Genomic DNA, 23,005 nt, shown 5'->3' with positions numbered 1-23,005 from the left:
TTCATTCAAAATATCCAAATTGTGTGTGTACATGTAGGCCTACTTGTGTATGTACTGTCTCTGTTTGTTTTTGTGCGGTTTGTGTTTGTGTGCGCACAGCCCACACCTGTTTGAGGGCTTCACTTGAATTTGTTGATGGAAGTTTATCACGCCCACCAGTTGATCTCATCCAGTGATCTAAAGTGATGATGTCAAACATAAACATTCAGCTATCTTGCTGGGGGTGTTTGTATACAGGAGTCCTGTGAACTGTTATTGTAGCCCCTTACCGTAAACTTAACAAAGGACTTTAGTCTCCCCCTCCTCTAATACAACTCCACATGGTTGTCTAAAAAAGAGCTTTGTTCTTATTAGAGACCCTTGGTGACCAATGTATGTGTAACGACCTGCTACTTTGCTGTTGTAAATACAGATGTCATAGTGTAAACATGATTCTGCAGCGATAGGACACATCGTTATGGTGATTTTGGCCCATAGCTATAGGATTCCTGTTTCTTGCTACAGCCACCTGTGTTATGTGTCTCCACAACAGGAGAAGATACCCATTGATGGCACATCGATTCATCAGTATTTCCTTAATTAAAGTCAACCAAATAAGCAGTAGCTAGTGGTCAGTCAGGTAGATAACCAGCCAGTTAGTCAGAGTCTGTCAGTCTCAGTCAGTACAGTCAGTCAATATGTCAGACAGTGTGACAGACTAGGCTGTTTCTGTCATGGATCAGTCAAGTGCAGGTTGACGCACTGTAACAATGATGTAATGGGGCTGTGTTAATACAGGTGAGGGAAGTGTGAAACATGCTGTCAGGCACAGTGAGACACTGATCATACTGTACTGTCTGTCTGCTCATGCTTGTGGAGGTGTGTTTGACAGAGAGAGCGAGGTGTATTTGCATACGTGATTGCAGTGGGAGTCAGACTCAGGAGTCTCTGGTATTTTCCCATGCTCCTATTGATTTCACCCTGCGTTTCTGGATCTGGTCTGATAAACTCTTGGCCCGGGGCATGGTTTGGGCCCAGCATGTTGTTGTCACCACCTTGGTGTGTTTCCACTGTATCTCACACACACACACACAGCGGCTGTATTTGTTTTGGAGGTGTAATGCCAGAGCTCCATTCTGTTGTTTAGGTATATATCATTCATGTTTGATAAGGCCACACTTTTTAAAAGCTGTAGACTGGCATGGTGACGTGTGGTTAAACAGTGACACACACACAATCATAAACACACATTAATATGTAGGTACAAGTCTGATTGTGGGAAAATGTACAACTGTTGTTCAGACATTTGAGTAGATCAACAGCTTTTCACTTCTACATAGCTGGCTTGTACAGTATGTACACACAGTGCAGCAGGAAGCTTAGCCCCTTGTTGTTGTTTACAGAAAGAACCCCCTCATTATTGGCTATTTACACTCAACTACTTCCTGTCATCCCATGGTCGCTTCCTGTCATCAGTGAGTGCTGCTGGCGGAATCCCATAAACCCTTTCCCTCCTCTACTCCTAGTCAACCAGCGGCTAACCAAAGACATTCCCCGTACCCAAACAAGCGAGCTTGTAAAACCCAGCGATGGCTCACAGCTTGCATGGTGGCATGTCAGTCGTCAAACTGTAGATCCGTATATCTGTATAGACTTGAGGCTGTCATTGTCTAGGAAGCACAAACCAGTGACTGTGTGTGTAAACAGGACCTTTATAGACAGGTTGATTAGAGAGAGCATTGATTAAAGACAGCATGATTAGAGAGAGCATTGATTAAAGACAGCATGATTAGAGTCTACGGAGGAGAGGCAGCTCTGTGGCTGGCATGGTCTGTTTCAGCTTGCTCTGACTGCTACAACATGGTATGTTTCAGTTTGCTCTGACTGCTACAACATGGTCTGTTTCAACTTGCTTGCTCTGACTGCTACAACATGGTCTGTTTCAGCTTGCGCTGACTGCTACAACATGGTCTGTTTCAGCTAGCTTGCTCTGACTGCTACAACATGGTCTGTTTCAGCTTGCTTGCTCTGACTGCTACAACATGGTCTGTTTCAGCTTGCTTGCTCTGACTGCTACAACATGGTCTGTTTCAGCTAGCTTGCTCTGACTGCTACAACATGGTCTGTTTCAGCTTGCGCTGACTGGTACAACATGGTCTGTTTCAGCTTGCGCTGACTGGTACAACATGGTCTGTTTCAGCTTGCGCTGACTGGTACAACATGGTCTGTTTCAGCTTGCGCTGACTGGTACAACATGGTCTGTTTCAGCTTGCGCTGACTGCTACAACATGGTCTGTTTCAGCTTGCGCTGACTGCTACAACATGGTCTGTTTCAGCTTGCTACGTGGTGCTATAAAAGACATATTCAATTAACTCTTACTCAGACAAGCGGTGCCTGACTCCGTTAAGCTCAGTGATGCTGCTAATGTTTGCATGTAGGAACTGGAGTTAAAAAAACACCACCAGAATAATTGTATAATTGACGTGTTATTATGAGTGTAATTGAATGCTGAATGGTAAGTCAATCAAAAAGTTTTTCCTGAAGCGCTCTCTCATTGTGTTCAATGTTAAAGAATTTACACCCAGGAACCAGGCCAACTGAGTGGCGCAGTGGTCTAAGGCACTGCATCTCAGTGTTAGAGGCATCACTACAGACACCATGGTTCGAATCCAGGCTGTATCACAACTGGCCATGATTGGGAGTCCCATAGGGCGGCGCACAATTGGCCTACTATTGTCCGGATTTGGCCAGTGTAGGCTGTCATTGTAAATAAGAATTTGTTCTTAACTGACTTGCCTAGTCAAATAAAGGTTAAATTATTCTATATTTTTTTAATAAAGTATTTTTCAAGATGAGAGAAAAAGAGAAATAACATTTAACAGCCTATTAATACCTCCAAATGGAGGCTGAGAGAGAAGGATAAGGAGAAAGAAAGAGAGATTTAACTATAATGTAGCGTTACAGTTTGGAATGACAGAGCTGAGCTCTGCAGTTTTTTTCACACTGTAACTGGGTGTTGTGTGGGCCAGTTGGCTCAGCTCGGTACAGCACAACACTGGGCCGTTGGCATGGAGACAGAGAGCAGGACGGTTCCCTCCCTCCCTCCCTGCAAGTCCCCACTGCACCGCAAGACAGAGGAACAGACTGTCAGAGGAACTAAATGAATTAACATCAGTTATTTCAGCAGTTTCTGTCATTTATTAGCTGCTCACAGGAGAGAGAACGTTTTTACCAAGTATCAACTCAGAGCTTTGTACCTTGTAGAAATGCTGTCTACATACAGTAAGTGTAGACCTACAGTTTTGTTTCTTGTACCCCAGAGAGTCAGACTGGCATCTAGAAAACATGCAGTTGAGAACAGCTGTAGGAAAAGGCCCTTTCAGACTAAACAAGGCATATGGAGAGTTGAATGTTAATTGCTGTAAATGAATAGGCTGTATGGTTTTAAGTCAATGAACCTCCGCCTCTTTTAAATATATTTTGGAATGCTCCTCTTTTTGTTCCCAGAGTTGGTGACTAAATCAAGTCAAATGACCATGAGGATAAATTCACGGTGTTGTTGGCTCATTCAAGACTAACAGATCCGTCCTGTTCGGTTATTAATAGAGAAAGAGCTTGATTGAGAGAGATGGAATAGTTCTCTGAGTAATTTCATAGGTGGATGTTGGCTGGGCAGATGAGGTTGAAGACTGGACCATGCGGGGTCAAAGTGTCAGGGTTACATAGTGTCAGGCTGGCCCACACCTGCTATCCTGGAGGCAGACAGACCTTTTAAAGGACAATAAAATGATGGATGAAGCTGAACAATTACACTGTCTGATCTTCTCACTGACAATATGATGATATTATCTGACAAATTCTAATTCAATGGAAACATTGAAATGAAAGTAAAATGTCAGAGTTGACATACAATACAATTGGAAAGTTAGTCATATGCGGAAAGTGGGACAAATAAATCTTAATCATGTGATTGTCCTTTAGTAAAATAAGAAAGTGGAATTGGACTGTAGTAACTGTTCTATATAAAGAAAGAACACCTTTTAAGGCAAGGAGATGATGTCAGTCAGTCATAGCCGGCCAACATCTACTCTGCCTCCCCCATATACTCAGGAGAATTCTAGAGACCGGAGAAAAAACACTAAGACAACTTTTTGGATATATTTGTAAATTCAAACTGGGCAATGAGATTCTCTAAGATATTCTAGGCAGGCTGGAAACCATCAGGTGGGTTATTAACAAATGCAGGCACGTGGACAAACTGTTTAAAGGCTCTCCAAATGATTGAACGCACAACACAGGCTGTCCGGCAGGGAAGGAGTCTGTTGAAGAGAGAAAGACAGAGCGAAAGATAAAGCGCTGAGGAAATGAAGCGCGTTTCCCCTCTGTTTGAGCGAGCGGGTGAGGCGAGGAGAGGCGCTTCTGCCTCATGCGCTGAGAGAACATAGCCAAAAAAGGAATGAAAATGGTACAGAGGAACAGAGGAGTGGAAGCCGAGGCTGGCTCTCTCAGCAGATGCCAAACTATTCCTGTAAAAGTGCTCTTTTGGTGGAGGCTTGAATGTCCGACATTGCTGGGATTTTAAGGAAAACACATGGTGAAAAGTGCACTGCACTTTGTGCTAATTCTTATAAACTGTAGCCTACAACAGCACACAGGTTATGACAGGTTGGAGTGATTGAAATAATTAGTGTTTATTTGGGTCTGAAGTTCCACTGTTGATACACTCTTAGAAAAAAGGGTTCCAAAGGTTTCTTCGGCTGTCCCCATAGGAAAACACTTTTTGGTTCCAGGTAGAACCCTCTGTGGAAAGGGTTCTCTATGGAACCCAAAAGGGTTATTCCTGGAACCAAAAGGGTTCTTCAATGGATTCTCCTATGGGTTCTCCTATGGGGACAGCCAAATAACCATTTTAGATACCACATTTTTTTCTAAGAGTATACTAATGATGGGAGCATGTTTATTTTACCTTAATTTAACTAGGCAAGTCAGTTAAGAACAAATTCTTATTTACAATGACGGCCTAGGAACAGTGGGTTAACCGACTTGTTCAGGGGCAGAACGACAGATTTGTACCTTGTCAGCTTGGGTATATGATCTAGCAACCTTTCTGTTACTGGCCCAACATTCTAACCACTAGGCTACCTGCCGCCTTAACTGATTTGGAAGCATGTCGAATATCTGTCTTATGATGTTTTCACTGACACAACTGACATTTTATTGTAAAATGTTCACTACCTTTGTTTAGTTCTTAACATGTTATTTATTATTTTTTATTATTCTTTATTCAGGAAAACCCCATTGGCACCAGGGTCTCATTCTCAAGGGTGTCCTGATCACAGTAATACAACAAATACAATGTATAATAAAACAGCAATCAATACAATGTAAAATACAATTTTGAAAAATACAGAAAGAGGGAGAGGAGGCTGGGGGATGGGGTGTGGGGGCTGGACCCTCAGACAGAAAATGAAAAATAGCTGAAAAAAGTCTTCCTGATTATTCAGCATCTGGAACAGATTGTGAGAATGCAGGTCTAGTGGAGTCCTGATGACAAGGCATGTTGCTGTAACTATAGTCTTCTACCCAGGCTATCTGAAGGACTCACTACTAGTCACACTAAGACTGGGCATTAACATGAAGGTCTCTGACACATTGGGGTTTTATAGCTTTCCCAAAGACCCCTCTCCCCTTCTGCTACCCTGAGAAGATAACTCTTCCATTTCATGTGTGTCCTGGAGTTCCCACACTACAGTCCTGTTACAAGCCCCCAGATGCAAGTAAAAGATGTCCTTGTAATTTACCCCTTCAAAGCATGGATTGGACATAGGATGCGTAGTTTACTCGCCCCCCTTCTTTTCATTCCAGTCTACAATGTCACGTTGTATAAATGATTGGAGACAGGCGCAGGAATATGTGATAGGGGGTTTTAATACTCCACCAAAAATATACAACATGCAAAGGCATGGGGACGAAGCCCAAAACAAACATGTATACAAAAACACAGGGATGTAACCCAAAAAAAGAGTGAGGTAAAACCGCTAATAAATACAAGGGACGAGACCCGCAATACACTACCCGGGTGAGACCCGTAATAACCAATGCACAACAATACATGGGACGAGATCCGTAATAACGAGTACACAATACATGCAGCACGAATGTCGAAACAACAAAGCACAGGTACTCACAAGACCAACGGACATGGGAACAATAACCGACAAGGGAATGGTGAACAGAGCGCACATATATACAGTTATTAAATCAGGGAATTGGAGTCAGGTGTGCGTAATGAGACAGTTCAGTGACGCCTAGAGGCTGGTGACGTAGACCTCCGAGACTGGTGCACGGAATGAGCAGCAGTACCAGGGGAATCCGTGACAGTACCCCCCCCCCCCGACGGTCCATCAGGGCGCCGAAGTTGCGTGGGCGTCGGACGGGTCAGAGGTTTCGAACGCTCTTTCTTATTGGTCTATTAACTAATCTACAGCATGGTAAATCCATGAGGCGATCTTTTCAAACATCTCTTACACTAAAAGGGCATTATCATCATGTTCACAATTTCACAGTATTTCACTCACCGGACAGTTTATTAGGTACACCCATCTGGTACTGGGTCAGACCCCCCTTTGCCTCCAGAATAGCCTGAATTCTTCGGGCATATATTCTACAAGGTGTTGGAAACGTTTGTTGCTCAGTTGGTGTCAAGGGACCTAACGTGTGCCAGGAAAACGTTCCCCACACCATTTCACCTCCACCACCAGCCTGTACTGTTGACACCAGGCAGGATGGGTCCATGGACTGATGCTGCTTACACCAAATCCTGACACTGCCATCAGCATGACGCAACAAGAACCGGGATTCGACGGACCAGGCAATGTTTTTCCACTCCTCAATTGTCCAGTGTTGGTGATTGTATGCACACTGGAGCCACTTCTTCTTGTTTTTAACTGATAGGAGTGGAACCCGGTCTGGTCGTCTGCTGCAATAATCCATCAGTGACAAGGATCGACGAGTTGTGCATTCCGAGATGTCGTTCTGCACATCACTGTTGTACTATGCCATTATTTGTCTGTTTGTGCATGATTCTTTTCATTCTCCTTCAACCTCTCTCATCAATGAGCAGTTTTCTCCCACAGGACTGCCTCTGACTGGATGTTTTTCTGTTTGTTGCACCGTTCTCGGTAAACTCTAGACACTGTAGTGCGTGAAAAGCCCAGGAGGACGGCCGTTTCAGAGATACTGAATCTGGCACCTCACGTAGGTCACTCGTTTTGCCCATTTCTAACCTTTAATGGAACAGTAACTTAATGCCTCAATGCCTGTCTGCCTGCTTTATATAGCAAGCCACGGCCATGTGACTCATTGTCTGTAGGAACGATACATTTTCATGAACAGGGTGGTGTACCTAATAAACTGAGAGGTGAGTTTGACTGCACTGGGCCTTTAAAACGGTAACAATTTTGCTACGCCCCATGGCAAAATGTGTAGAATTACAGGAAATCAGTAGGATCAGTAACCTCCTGAAAGTCTTAGTTTCCCCACCCAGACCAGGCCGGGCCAGAAGTGATGATTGTACAGTGAGTAGACAGTATAGGAGGGCTCAGTGTGTGAAATCCTCAGGCAGCCATACCTCTGTGACAGAATACAATACTCCATCATTAGGACTCACCCCTGCCTGAGAACAAGATGCGACAGAGACGTTTTTGTTGTTTCATCACATTGCTCTTTAAGAGATGTGAGCCGCCACACCTTGTCCCTAGTGCAGTACTTGTCTAGGTATGTCTCTCTCCTGTCTGTACCGAAATCAATTACATTATTACAATGTAATTATCACGTATTTTATGACCATGCCTAGTCTTGTCCTTGACCCCGCAGAGGTCATCACACTGTTCAGCGTTTGTCATAATGGAAGACAACATTGGCAAAACTTCCTCACATTTTGTACTCCAGTCTCCTTTTTAATTTTTTTATTGTTTGATGTGGTTGTCGACAGGCTGGCCTTTCTGGAGCTATCAGTCCCTGTTCCCTGTGCAGTGGTTTCCTCCCCACTAATCAGCACTTTACACACACACACACATACACACACACACACACACACACACACAGATGGTAGCTCGGGTGGCTAGCTGAATTAACCACACCCCACGGTCCCCCTGAACCCTTTAACCTCAGGCCTGACAAGCTATCAATTCCAGGCTGGTGAAAAAACATCATTCCTGATCGAGGACCCCTGGACGGTCCAGTGCTGATGTCATCCCCACAACTCTGTGGTTTTCAACTACTCACAGTAACAGCCTGTAACTTTAGAACAATGTCTCAGCATGACTGGGATGCTCATTCTCTATGATTGTTAAATTGCCAATCACAATTGTCTATGTAATTTGCGTAACCAGAGAGAGACGGTGTATTGTGTCAGTCACGGGAAAATGGATGACAGCCGCATGCTTTCGTAACATTTCTACAACGTGCCTGAAACCTTGAAGCAGTGTTAACTCGTCCTGTCCAGCATTTTAGTGGGGTTGTGTCACCACTTCCGCCGAAGTCGGCTCCTCTCCTTGTTCGGCCGGCGTTCGGTGATCGACGTCACCGGCTTTCTAGCCATCGCCGCTCCATTTTTCATATATCCATTTGTCTTGTTTTCATTTCCCCAATGAAGCTACTTGTATTTAACCCTTTGTTTCCCATCATGTTTTGTGTGTAATTGTTTCATGTTGCTGTGGTGTCTTTTTACGCGCTTTACTTTTGTTATGTTCTGTGTTTATGAGCGCATTTGATTTATGTTGTGCTCTCGTTTAGGAACTTTAATAAAGTGTGCCTGTTTACATCACGCTACTCTTCTGCACCTGACTTCACCTCTTTTACACACGCTGACAGGCTGAGAGGATGTAGTGTGTTAGCGGGTATGTGTCCTCTGTGCTGATTGGTGACCTGGGGGAGAAAACTACTGCTGCCTGGCTCTCTAGGCATTTCTACATTTCTGCTGACTCAAAGATGTGGATATACAGTATGGAGTCTAGGCCTTTACTGTATGAATTCCATTGGTCCAAACTTTATGTTATGCTTCTGATCTGTGTGTGTGCGTGTGTGCGTGTTCCTGCTTTCATTTAGCTGACAAGCTTGTTTGAACTTTGTCTATTTTGTAGATTTTATTTTGTTTGACACGATGATTCACAGTGATCCCACTGCTCAGTAGATGATGCCCTTGTGTCCTTCCTTCCAGGAACGCAGAACAGTTGAAGCAGCTGCAGGATCAGATTATATTGGAACAGCAGGAAGCAGCCAATTGGATCCAACATCAGGAGCAACAGCAGGAAGTCCCGCCTCTGCCACAGCAGCCCCAGGAAGTGCCCTCTCCGCCCTCTCCTCCTCTTCCCCCTCCTCCCTCCTTCCAGGAGCTGGAGAGCAGCGCCATGCAGACCAGCACCTTCAACTACGCCCGGCCAAAGCAGTTCATTGCTGCCCAGAGCCCTGGGGGGACTGGCCCTATGGGGGGCTATGTCACCCAGTCCTCGGGGTCCTCTGGTTCCAGCCTGCCCTCACCCCTCTCCCCACCCACCTCACAAAAACCCTTCACCAGGGTTGTCCTGCCTCCCTTCAGTAAGGGCAGCAGCATTGAGTCTCAGTCACCTTCCTCTCCCTCCTTCCCACCTCCACCTCCTCCCTTCCTCAGTAGCAGCATTTCATCCTTGTCAGGCCCTGCCAAAGACTTCCCTCCACCCCCTCCTCCTCCTCCTCCACCCATCTCTTCAGCTCTTCCCTTCTCCCTCGCCCACTCCAACAGCTCCTCCCCCTTCACCTCCCAGCCCCAATCACCTGCTGGCTTCCTGGCCTCTGTCCTTCCAGCCACACCCACTAGCCCGTCCTTCAATGCCCTGGGCCTGCCTAAAGGGAACGGGACTATGTGAGTATCTATACACTGACTGTGCACACAGTTACACTGGCTCCCTGTGGGGCAGTACCCTATACTTTCAGACCCTTTCATTCCACAGTCAAATGGTAGTGCAATGTGTGCATATCAGTCAGTGAGTGACAGCCTGTAGCAGGTCTGTCTCTGTGGAGCCAGGCTGGCTCTCCCTCTCCCTCCAACCCCATCAGAACAGCCTGCCGCCTAGCAGCAGCTGGAGGCTGGAGGTCTGCTGCTAGATGGAAGATGACGTGTTTACATTCTTATACAGCATGTTTACAGCACAGAGACCAGCCAGGGCTATTACAGACATACACTCAACCTCAGCTCAGAGAGCACCGTCTCCTGAGGTGTGTGTGTGTGTGTGTGTGTGTGTGTGTGTGTGTGTGTGTGTGTGTGTGTGTGTGTGTGTGTGTGTGTGTGTGTGTGTGTTAATGTTTTGCCCATATTGAAAATATACACAATGACTTGTGTGAAGGGAGTGACAAAGTCAAGTAAACAGATATTTGAAGGGTTTATGCATAGCTGAGATTTCAACTCACACTGCTGCACTCCAAAAGGGTTCTGCAGGTGTTCCCATAGGAGAACCCTTTTTTGGTTCCAGGTAGAACTTTTTGGGGTTCCATGTAGGACCCTCTGTGGAAAGGGTTCTACATGGAACCCAAAATGGTTCTACCTGGAACCATAAGGGGTTCTTCAAGGGTTCTCCTATGGGGACAACCAAAGAACCCTTTTTGGGTTCTAGATGGAACCTTTTGGGAATTATTTCTCAAGTCAAAAAAGCCCCCCCGTCTCAGGCCAGTCCTGACTATGAGGCGGATGCACCCAGAGTGAGCTTGGTCATGTTTTTGTTTAGTTAAGTGATAGAGATCTGGTGTTGTGTAGATAATCCTGACTCTGATTTGTCTGATGATGCCTGGCTGGCTGGAGAAAACATCCACTATACTCTGCTGTCAAACACACTCTCCTCCTACAAGGCCATTCCACCCCCCCCCCCCTCTTTTTCATCAAGCCCTTTCCTCTGTCTGTTTTTCCCCTCACCATGGCATTCCTGCAGCAGGGGAGAGAGATAAGAGGACCCTGTGTAGAATGCTTGAGTTCTACAGATAAGGGAGAGAGAGAGGGAATGAGAGAGAAGGAGAAGGGGCTTATTCTGACTATCACAGGTTCAAATAAATCACAGTCAGTCCAACACACACACACACAAACAACAGATTATATATCATGATCTACTGTAGAACGACACAGCAGCCGCTATTGAGTAAAGTGGGTTTAAAGGTCTGGGATGCCATGTTCTAATCCCCTGGTCTGTTGTTGTGTTCTGTCAGGTAAAGTGGGTTTAAAGGTCTGGGATGCCATGTTCTAATCCCCTGGTCTGTTGTTGTGTTCTGTCAGGTAAAGTGGGTTTAAAGGTCTGGGATGCCATGTTCTAATCCCCTGGTCGATTGTTGTGTTCTGTCAGCAATGCTTTTCCCCGGAAGCAGTCCAGAGGAACCCCACGCCTGGCCTCAGACTCTGACATCCAGGGAACCAAGGATGCTGTCATTCAGGACCTGGAGAGGAAGCTACGATTCAAGGAGGAGCGCATGAGCAACGGACAACAGGTGTGTGTGTGTGTGTGTGTTACAGAGTGCCTTCACAACACTGTAGATGAATGTGTGTTTGTAGGTAACTAGGGAATGAAGCTGTTTTGTAACATTCATTAATACAAGCACTCCAAGTCAAATGTCAATCCTATTTAATTTCCAACCATTCATGCATACTACATAGCGTAACTATACCACAGATATGACCACAGGCATACATACTACATAGCGTAACTATACCACAGATATGACCACAGGCATACATACTACATAGCGTAACTATACCACAGATATGACCACAGACATACATACTACATAGCGTAACTATACCACAGATATGACCACAGGCATACATACTACATAGCGTAACTATACCACAGATATGACCACAGACATACATACTACATAGCGTAACTATACCACAGATATGACCACAGACATACATACTACATAGCGTAACTATACCACAGATATGACCACAGGCATACATACTACATAGCGTAACTATACCACAGATATGACCACAGACAAGCAGCTTTTTTGAGTCCAAAATATACTTTTGAAGTTGAGCGGACAAAAAATATTTTTCCATGTCATCCATTTCACAGTGTTAATAGTTTCATTAACAACCATTTATCTCAAGCAGACCATGTCTTAATATTTGTAACGAGTGTGTGTTGCTGTTGCGACTGACACACTAACCCCAGCTGACCCATTAATCGGTGCTTTCAGAGGTTAACCTATGAGGAGAAGATCGCTCGCAGGCTGCTGGGGGCAGACAACGCAGCCACAGTACTAAACACACAGCAGCAGGACGAGGAGCCAGTTACCCAGGTACGCTGCTACTGTAGGCACGCCAAGGAAGACCATCTGTGTGCTACACCTTAGCTCTATTATTGCATGTGTATGGCCCATATTCAGCTACACATTCAGTCATAGTTTGCAGTCACACACCAATGTGATGAAGTGTAAAATATAGGCTATAACTGGAAATATTAACTTACACATTTAGTCTTAAAGATTTACTAAACACAAAACCTCAGTACAGAACACACAGATTTGTTTCATTGACTAAAGCCAAGTCTCACTGCAAAGTAAACAGACTCTAGAAGTGAGCTGCACAGGGTTTGTCCTCTCATAGCTGCAGACAGTGGCGGTGGTCTTTAGGTCAGGCTGTTCTGTGCTGCTGTCCTGTAGTGATGTTGGGCTCTGGCTGCCTGGAGCCCCATGGGACTGAACCTGGTTCCCTGTCTGATAGAGATTTGTCTGGCCACTACTCTGCCTGAGGCTGTGAGTTCGCCTGAGAATAAAAGCCACAATTGCACCTTCCAATTCAGAGCAAATGATATGGAAATGTGTGTGTTTTGTGGAAATGGTGGTTACAGTCATAATGTTAATATATTGTATAAGACTGATCGTGCTGTTACACACTCTTTAGTGTGAATGCAGGTAATTACATGGTTGGACCTCAGGACATGACATCATACAGTAACACAAAGACCACACCTCTGTTCTTTTATCTTTTCACAGGATTCCAGTTCATCTGATATAGAATCTGTCCCTCAAAAGGTTATTCAAGCCTCTTTCTCTCCTTCCTTCTCTTCTCTGCCTCTCGTTTTCTGACTCACTGTGTGGTCACTCCCCAATCTTAAGCCGTTCAACAAAGCCACACTGATAATGATGATATCAGATGTGTTCACACACCCTCTGACTGGAGCAGGATCCGACCTTGAAACCTGGGAATGAACTGAGGATAACTAAGACATACATTACTGTTCAAAACTTTGGGGTCACTTAGAAATGTCCTTGTTTTTGAAAGAAAAGCAAAGTCTTTGTCCATTAAAATAACATCAAATTTATCAGAAGTACGGTGTAAACATTGTTAATGTTGTAAAATACATTTTTTTTATGGAATATCTACATTGGCCCATTATCAGCAACCATCACTCCTGAGTTCCAATGGCACGTTGTGTTAGCTAATCCAAGTTTATCATTTTAAAAGGCTGATTGATCATTAGAAAACCCTTTTGCAATTATGTTAGTGCAGCTGAAAACTGTTGTCCTGATTTAGAAGCAATAAAACTGGCCTGGCCTTCTAGGCAGAGTTGCAAAGAAAAAGTCATAACTCAGACTGGCCAATAAAAAGAAAAGATTAAGATGGGTAAAAGAACACAGACACTGGACAGAGGAACTCTGCCTAGAAGGCCAGCATCCCGGAGTCGCCTCTTCACTGTTGACGTTGAGACTGGTGTTTTGCGGGTACTATTTAATGAAGCTGCCAGTTGAGGACTTGTGAGACTTCTGTTTCTCAAACTAGACACTCTAAAGTACTTATCCTCTTGCTAAGTTGTGCACCGGGGCCTCCCACTCCTCTTTCTATTCTGGTTAGAGCCAGTTTGCGCAGTTCTGTGAAGGGAGTAGTACACAACGCACGAGATCTTCAGTTTTTGGCAATTTCTCACATGGAATAGCCTTCATTTCTCAGAACAAGAATAGACTGACGAGTTTCAGAAGAAAGGTCTTTGTTTCTGGCCATTTTGAGCCTGTAATCGAACCCACACATGATGATGCTCCAGATACTCAACTAGTCTAAAGAAGGCCAGTTTTATTGCTGTGCTAACATTACATCTAAGTAATTTAGCAGACACTCTTATCCAGAGTGACTTACAGTAGTGAATACATACATTTCATTTCATGCATTTCTTTCTTTTTTTTTTTTACTGGCCCCCCGTGGGAATCAAACCCACAACCCTGGCATTGCACACACCATGCTGGCACTGCAAACACCATGCTCTACCAACTGAGCCACAGGGAAGACCATAATTGCAAAAGGGTTTTCTAACGATCAATTAGCCTTTTTAAAATGATCAACTTGGATTAGCTAACACAACGTGCCATTGGAACACAGGAGTGATGGTTGCTGATAATAGGCCTCTATACGCCTGTGTAGATATTCCATTAAAAATCAGCCGTTTCATGCTACAATAATCATTTACAACATTAACAATGTCTACACTGTATTCCTGATCAATTTTATGTTATTTTAATGGACAAAAAATGTGCTTTTCTTTCAAAAACAAGGACATTTCTAAGTGACCCCAAACTTTTGAATGGTAGTGTACATACATTTGACAAAAAACTGATTTAAACAGGTTCATTCATGGTTCTGTTATGGTCATTGTGGTGGTTACATAGCTTTTGACCAGCTGTAGTCTTCAGCCAGTGCTGACTGTACCCAATTACTGACCAATGCTCTTCATGATAAATCGAGTAAGCATGTCCAAGGCTTTGTCACTGTACATGTCTGGCACTTTTAAAGGTCCAATGCAGCGTTTATCTAAATATCAAGTTATTTCTGGGGAACAATTAAGTACCTTATTGTGATTGTTTTCTATTAACATTGTACAAAATGAATTAAAATAGAAATAAAAATAGCTTCTTAGCAAAGGCTGAAAACTAGCTGTTATTGGCAGAGAGGTTTGGAACCCTCTTTCTTATTGGTCTATTAACTGTAACAGTATTATTCCAACCTCATAGTGTGGAAATGTATATAAAACACAAGAAATTCAAATGCACTGGGACTTTAATGTATATGTTGATTAATTTAGTGTGTGTTAATTTACATCTAGATGTTCCGCTAGCGGAACACCTGCTCCAATATCCAATGATGGGCGTGGCGCGAAATACAAATTCCTCTAAAATCCGAAAACTTCAATTTTTCAAACATATGACTATTTTACAGCATTTTAAAGACAAGACTCTCGTTAATCTAACCACACTGTCCGATTTCAAAAAGGCTTTACAGCGAAAGCAAAACATTAGATTATGTCAGCAGAGTACCCAGCCAGAAATAATCAGACACCCATTTTTCAAGCTAGCATATAATGTCACAAAAACCCAGAAGACAGCTAAATGCAGCACTAACCTTTGACGATCTTCATCAGATGACAACCCTAGGACATTATGTTATACAATGCATGCATGTTTTGTTCAATCAAGTTCATATTTATATCAAAAACCAGCTTTTTTACATTAGCATGTGACGTTCAGAACTAGCATACCCCCCGCAAACCTCCGGTGAATTTACTAAATTACTCACGATAAACGTTCACAAAAAACATAATTATTTTAAGAATTATAGATACAGAACTCCTCTATGCACTCGATATGTCCGATTTTTAAAATAGCTTTTCGGTGAAAGCACATTTTACAATATTCTCAGTAGATAGCCCGGCATCACAGGGCTAGCTATTTAGACACCCACCCAGTTTAGCCTTCACCAAAATCAGATTTACTATTAGAAAAGTTTGATTACCTTTCCTGTTCTTCGTCAGAATGCACTCCCAGGACTTCTACTTCAATAACAAATGTAGGTTTGGTCCCAAATAATCCATCGTTATATCCAAACAGCGGCGTTTTGTTCGTGCGTTCTAGACACTATCCCAATGGTAAATAAGGGTCGCGCGCATGGCGCATAACGTGACAAAAAATTTCTAAATATTCCATTACCGTACTTCGAAGCATGTCAACCTCTGTTTACATTTTAGTCATTTAGCAGACGCTCTTATCCAGAGCGACTTACAGTAGTGAATGCATACATTTCATACATTTATTTTTATTTATTTTTTATTTTTTATTTTTTTATTTTTTTTCTGTGCTGGCCCCCCGTGGGAATCGAACCCACAACCATGGCGTTGCAAACACCATGCTCTACCAACTGAGCTACAGGGAAGGCTACAGGTTTAAAATCAATTTTTATGCAATTTATCTCGTAACAAAGCGATAATATTCCGACCGGGAATCTGCGTTTCGGTAAAAAGAGGGAAAAACAGAAAGGCGGGGGCGGCCAGTGCACGAGCATGAAGCCCTTTGTCCTCTGATAGACCACTTAGCAAAAGCGCTCGTGTGTTTCAGCCAGGGCTTTGAATTACGTCATTCAGGTTTTTCCCGGGCTCTGAGAGCCCATTGGAGCCGTAGGAAGTGTCACGTAACAGCAGAGATCCTTTGTAATGAATAGAGATGACAAAGAAGGGCAAGAAATGGTCAGACAGGGTACTTCCTGTACAGAATCTTCTCACGTTTTGGCCTGCCAAATGAGTTCTGTTATACTCACAGACACCATTCAAACAGTTTTAGAAACTTTGGAGTGTTTTCTATCCAAAGCTAATAATTATATGCATATTCTAGTTTCTGGGCAGGACTAATAATCAGATTAAATCGGGTACGTTTTTTATCCAGCCGTGAAAATACTGCCCCCTAGCCATAAGAGGTTAATTGGTCACTTTTGATATGTTAATCAAATATCGGAGCATGCATGAGTTTGTTCCCAACACCACCCCGACATGAGATACTAATATGAACATGGTTCACTGTCATTAGAACTATGAGATGAACCTGCTGCTGTGTGTGTTACGTGTCACATGTCCTATATATCTCTGGTTTGTGTACGTGCATGAGCGAGAACGAAAAACTGATCAAAACTGAGAAAACAATAAGAATTTACAGGCGGGGGAGAGAGAGGAAGAGAGAGCGAAGAAGAGAGAGAGAGAGAAGAAGAGAGAGAGATATCAGACTCCTGCAGCTGTGTCTTGGGCATGTAATTATCTGTCAGTCAATTCACACTACTCTCCAGTTGCTTCTGCCTCAACAGCTCGAGCCAGGATGGTGAGAGATTGAGATTGAAGGAGGAATTGAGAGATAGGAATAGACAGAAAGAGGGGAGGAATAGAGAGAGTTGAGAGGGAATAGGGAGAAACTGGGTATACGCAAGCTGATGGGGAAAAAGGAATTCCTTAACTCATTGTTCTTGAATGAATAAATCAATGAATTCATGCATGAGTGACACAAAATGCTCATGGCGGAGTGTGCTTCTTGTTCATCAGATTTTTCTGTGATCCAGTTCCTCTGTGATTTCAGTCTCTTCCTGTAGTTGTGATGATGCTCTTTGAACTCCGTCTCCCAGGGTTAACCCTGCTTCCGCTCTGTGTGCTCTGCAGGAGTACAAGGTGTCCAGCTTCGAGCAGCGCCTGATCAGTGAGATCGAGTTCCGTCTGGAGCGCTCTCCAGTGGAGGAGTCTGATGACGATGTGCAGCATGACGAGGATGCCACCGGCACCAGGGTGGTGCCCTTCTTCGACAGCAAGCTCAAACACTACAAGGTGTTCGAGGGCATGCCCGTCACCTTCTCCTGCAAGGTCATTGGAGACCCCAAGCCAAAGGTCAGAGGTCACACTGATCAGCCGTTCTTAATGTCAATATTACTGTCACTTTATTCAGGGTGTATTGTTGTATGGTGTAAATGTTTAATGTACCAACATACAGTATTGTTCTGATAATTGGGAGTTGAGGATGTGTAGTGTTGTTAGTAGGAGGTTGAGGTACATGTACAGTGAGTTGCTATAAGGGCCAGGCTTGGTGTACTAACATCTGTGAGTCCACCACTGCCTATCCCTAGCTCATAGGGCTTCTGTAATGACTGGGTGATGACAGGCATCAGATAAACGGAAGAGAGAGAAAAGGAGAGGACCGATAGACGGGGGATTGCAGTATAATATAATAATATACTCTCTTTTCTCTCTACTCCTATAGGTCATTGTGTAACTCTGTGTTGTGTCTATCCTGTCCACTATAGATCTACTGGTTTAAGGATGAGAAGCAGGTCATTGTGTAACTCTGTGTTGTGTCTATCCTGTCCACTATAGATCTACTGGTTTAAGGATGGGAAGCAGATCTCTAAGAGGAGTGAACACTACAGGATCAGCCGCGACGCTGACGGGACCTGCAACCTCCACACCGCCGCCGCCTCATTGGACGATGACGGCAACTACACCATTATGGCTGGTAACCCTGAGGTGAGAACACCTGACCCACCCACCCAACACACACAGGACCTGACTGACTCATATCCCATGTACTCTCTGTTTAGAGCCAAATAGCATTCTAGTTTGCTCTGTTTTTTTGTTAATTCTTTCCAGTGTGTCAAGTAATTATCTTTTTGTTTTCTCATGATTTGGTTGGGTCTAATTCTGTTGCTGTCCTGGGGCTCTGTGGGGTCTGTTTGTGTTTGTGAACAGAGCCCCAGGACCAGCTTGCTTAGGGGACTCTTCTTCAGGTTCAGCTCTCTGTAGGTGATAGCTTTGTTATGGAAGGTTTGGGAATCGCTTCCTTTTCGGTGGTTATAGAATTTAACGTCTCTTTTCTGGATTCTGATCATTAGCGGGTATCGGCTTCATTCTCCTCTGTATGCATTATTTGGTGTTTTCGTTGCACACGGAGGATATTTTTGCAGAATCTATTTGTCTCAATTTGGTGTTTGCCAAGAGTGTGCAAAGCTGTCATCAAGGCAAAGGGTGGCTATCTGAAGAATCTCAAATATAAAATATATTTAGATTTGTTTAACACTTTTTTTGGTTACTACATGATTCCATTTGTGTTATTTCAAAGTTTTGATGTCTTCACTATTATTCTAAAATGTAGAAAATAGTCAAATAAAGATAAAACCGTTGAATGAGTAGCTGTTCTAAAACTTTGGACTGGTAGTGTATATGTTGTTGCTGTTTGTTCTTTGTTATAGAGCCAAAAAGATTGGAGAAGTGGTTTATCCATACATCTCCATTTTGGATAGATAGCTCTTTGTGTTGTTGTTTGTTTCGTGTTTTCCAATTTTCCCAGAAGTGGTTAGAGTCTATGGATTCTTCAATTACATTGAGCTGATTTCTGACGTGCTGTTCCTTCTTTTTCCGTAGTGTATTTCTGTATTGTTTTAGGGATTCACCATAGCGAAGGCGTAGACTCAGGTTTTCTGGGTCTCTATGTTTTTGGTTGGACAGGTTTCTCAATTTCTTTCTTAGGTTTTTGAATTCTTCATCAAACCATTTGTCCTTGTGGTTTTCTGTTTGACATGTTTAGATTTGATAGGGAAGCTGAGATGTCAAATATACTGTTTAAGTTTTCTGCTGCCAAGTTTACACCTTCACTATTACAGTGACATGTTTTCTCCAGGAAGTTGTCTAAAAGGGATTGAATTTGTTGTTGCCTAGTTGTGTTTTTGGTAGGTTTCCACACTACTTTCCTTCCATCTATAGCGTTTCTTAATATTATTCAGTTCCTTTGGCTTTGATGCCTCATGATCTGTTCAAGTGGACAGTGATTTTGCTGTGATCTGACAGGGGTGTCAGTGGGCTGACTGTGAACGCTCTGAGAGACTCTGGGTTGAGGTCAGTGATATAGTAGTCTACAGTACTACTGCCAAGAGATGAGCTATAGGTGTACCTACCGTAGGAGTCCCCTCGAAGCCTACCATTGACTATGCACATACCCAGTGTGTGACAGAGCTGCAGGAGTTGTGACCTGTTTTTGTTGGTTATGTTGTCGTAGTTGTGCCTAAGGGGGCATATGGGGGAGGGAATACTGTCACCTCCAGGTAGGTGTTTGACCCCATGTGTGCTGAGGGTGTTAGGTTCTGGAAATTATTCATTTCCCCCAACAGGATGGAGTAGCTGTCTTCATTAAAGTATGGGGATTCTAGTGGGGGATATAGGTAGCACACAGGAGGACATTTTTCTCTGTTGAGATCATTTCCTTTTGAATAGCCAAATGTAACATTTTCTTGTTTTGATTAATTTAATAGAGTGAGTTAGGTCTGCTCAACCAAATTTGCCGCAGGTCTGGGAGAGTGTCTCGCAGGTCTGGGAGAGTGTCTCGCAGGTCTGGGACTGGGAGAGTGTCTCGCAGGTCTGGGACTGGGAGAGTGTCTCGCAGGTCTGGGACTGGGAGAGTGTCTCGCAGGTCTGGGCGGGGTGTCTGTTGAGCTGTTGCTCCTGTGTGAGGTGTTGAGGGTGGTGTCCTTAAGGGTCCAGGCGAAGGTGGGCACTGCTGCCTTGTATAGATGGACCTGGTCATAAAGGCTGTTCAAGTCCAGGATGGAGTGGTGGTTCAGGTAAACATTTGGTTTTGAGGCACAGTCACGGGAAATACTGGCGTTTACCTGCTGTATGTTAGCAGGGTGGAAGTGTTTTTGTGGTAGCAGGGTGGAGATAACCTCTCTCTATCTCTCTCTCTCTCTCTCTCTGTCTCAGGGGAGGGTGAGCTGTACTGGAAGGATGATGGTCCAGGCAGTGAACCAGAGGGGGAGGAGCCAGCGCTCTGCACCTGGACACATCCGCAGGTAAGGCCACAATGACTGACAGAAACAATGACTGACAGACACAATGACTGACAGACACAGGGAGTGGAAGGACAAACAAACACTGTTGGCTATTATTCATAATTAATAATGGGCTTTAGAAATGTGCAGGCAGTGTTCTTGCTGGCTATTATTTGCCATCTAGACTGCCTTTATGCATCAGTACTGTGCAAGTACAGACTCACACTCATTCACAATAAGTGGTCAATACACCAGGTGTATGAACATCTGTCCTAAGATACCGCTATTATAAACTATTAAGAGTTATGGGCATATACAGGGTTTACAGTACACTTATGTTAACATTAGTGTGTATTAAATCAAACCTTTTGTGTTGTTGACATTTTTATATTAGTTGAATAGTGTAGTGTGAGTGGGCGGAACCTGTTGGTTCTTGATCTGTTAGATTGCTATGTGCAACCTCTCCCACATATAATAACTGTCACACACACACACACACACACACACACACACACACACACACACACACACACACACACACACACACACACACACAAAATCAATCCAATAACCTGATCTGATCCACTCCCAGATAAGGCTTTCATATCCGGTCTGCCTGAGTGAAGCTTTTTAAGATATCCATCAGAGCCTCCCTCTCTCTTCATCTCTCGCCTTTTTACCTTTTGTCTTCCCTCTGCTCTTTATTTTCTTCTCTCTCTCTCCTCCCCCCTCTCTCGCCTCAGACCTAGGTCTCGGTCCAGAGACAGTGGTGATGAGAACGAGAACATCCAGGAGCGTCACTTCCGCCCCCACTTCCTGCAGGCGCCTGGTGACCTCATCGTCCAGGAGGGCAGGCTCTGCCGGATGGACTGCAAGGTGAGACCACGGCCCCTGAACACTGAACACAGCCCTTCTTGACCTCAAACTACAGCTACACCTTTAGGATTCTACCATTGTTGGCCTGTTGGTTAGGGAGGAGTGTGAGGCTTTTAATTACTGGAAGCATTACAGATTCTAAGAATTCAAAAAAGGAACATTCCAACTTTCCAAAATGAACCCTGGTGTTGAGCACATAGTAAATCATAGAAAATGGAGGAAAGGAGTGCAGATCCACCCTCAAATTCTCTCTGTGTCAGTGATGAGGAGTGTCTGCGGGCCTGAGAAAGGCATCCTCCCTATGCATTCCATATACTGGAGAATAAATTATTGCGGCTATATATTTAATCTCCTCTTCCATGATGAATGGCTCAGAGTGAGTGAGGAGAGGAAATGCTAGTGTCATTTTGCTAGGATTAAGAGGATTCACTCTCTCACTCGTTCTGCCATTATTTCTCCCTCCACACTTTCCCTCCCTCTGTTTTCTCTTTCTCTGTGCCTTCCCTTTTCTCTGTTTCTCCCTCGGTCACTAATCGTTCCTCTGCAGCCTGCGGCAGTCAGACAATTAGAAAACTATGTTACAAAACTGTAATAAAACCTAACAGCACCATACACGGAATTCACACGCTATAACAAGACTCTTTTTATACTCGTCAAAAAATAAACTTAGTGAGTCTCCAATGGCCTGGGGCTCTTAATGTCAATGATATTTATAAACAATATTTATTTCCAAATAATTTGTAGTTTTCATACTTTCCATGCACAAAATGGACTACAGGAAGTGTACTACATGGATGCTGGACCATGTTCAACAACAAATTACTTAATTCTACTTCTAGCACTTAATACACTCAAGGCCGGATACATGCACACGCACGCACACACACACACACGCACACACACACATAGGTGGGCTCTACCGTGCACAACTGAAGGAGGGGCAGGTGTAGGGTTTCTCTGGCATGCAGTGGGTGCTGAAAAGAGAGGCAGGTCCTTTCACAGGCCAGGCAGTTCCCATGAGAAAACATGCATGCGACTGGGAGACTCCAGACAAACGACAATAAAACACTGTTGATCTCACACTGCAGACAGAGACACACCATAATACCATACTCACAATGCAAATAAATACCAGCACATTTACCCTGCAAATAAACACTGTCATGCTCCAGCTCCAGATTCAAAACATTACATTGTATAAATAAACACAATGTGATGAATGAGTTATTGAGTGTTTGTTGTGTTCCCTCTTTAGGTGAGTGGCTTGCCCACACCAGACCTGATCTGGCAGCTGAATAGTCAGACCATCCGTCCTGACTCTGCCCACAAGATGCTGGTGAGGGAGAATGGCGTCCACTCGCTGGTCATCGAGCCCGTGTCCAGCCGTGATGCAGGCATCTACACCTGCATCGCCAGCAACCGCGCCGGACAGAACTCCTTCAACCTGGAACTCATTGTCGCAGGTAGACACCCATACAGTACATATGTGTATAGGCATAGACAGATGAACAGCA

The 23,005-nt window shown here is 44.0% G+C and overlaps 1 protein-coding gene across 10 annotated transcripts in view; it reads left to right on the top strand.

Moving 5' to 3' along the window:
* The window catches only part of palld (palladin, cytoskeletal associated protein), a 102,377-nt gene that overhangs the window by 76,640 nt on the left and 2,732 nt on the right, over positions 1-23,005 (top strand). For 6 of the 10 annotated variants that reach the window (XM_029707525.1, XM_029707528.1, XM_029707526.1 and 3 more), the window contains 9 exons: positions 9,201-9,881; positions 11,347-11,488; positions 12,203-12,304; positions 13,001-13,039; positions 17,467-17,688; positions 18,172-18,321; positions 20,548-20,636; positions 21,359-21,491; positions 22,747-22,954. In XM_029707525.1, coding sequence (XP_029563385.1) covers positions 9,201-9,881; positions 11,347-11,488; positions 12,203-12,304; positions 13,001-13,039; positions 17,467-17,688; positions 18,172-18,321; positions 20,548-20,636; positions 21,359-21,491; positions 22,747-22,954 — 1,766 coding nt within the window. Of the gene's footprint in view, positions 1-9,200; positions 9,882-10,563; positions 11,146-11,212; positions 11,489-12,202; positions 12,305-13,000; positions 13,040-17,466; positions 17,689-18,171; positions 18,322-20,547; positions 20,637-21,358; positions 21,492-22,746; positions 22,955-23,005 lie in introns of those variants that run through there. The other 4 variants (XM_029707534.1, XM_029707529.1, XM_029707533.1 and 1 more) reach the window with 3 other exon arrangements.

The sequence above is a fragment of the Salmo trutta genome, chromosome 22, assembly GCF_901001165.1.
Source record: "Salmo trutta chromosome 22, fSalTru1.1, whole genome shotgun sequence".
NCBI classification, from domain to species: Eukaryota; Metazoa; Chordata; class Actinopteri; order Salmoniformes; family Salmonidae; genus Salmo; species Salmo trutta.
This window is presented reverse-complemented; position numbering and strand designations above follow the sequence as displayed.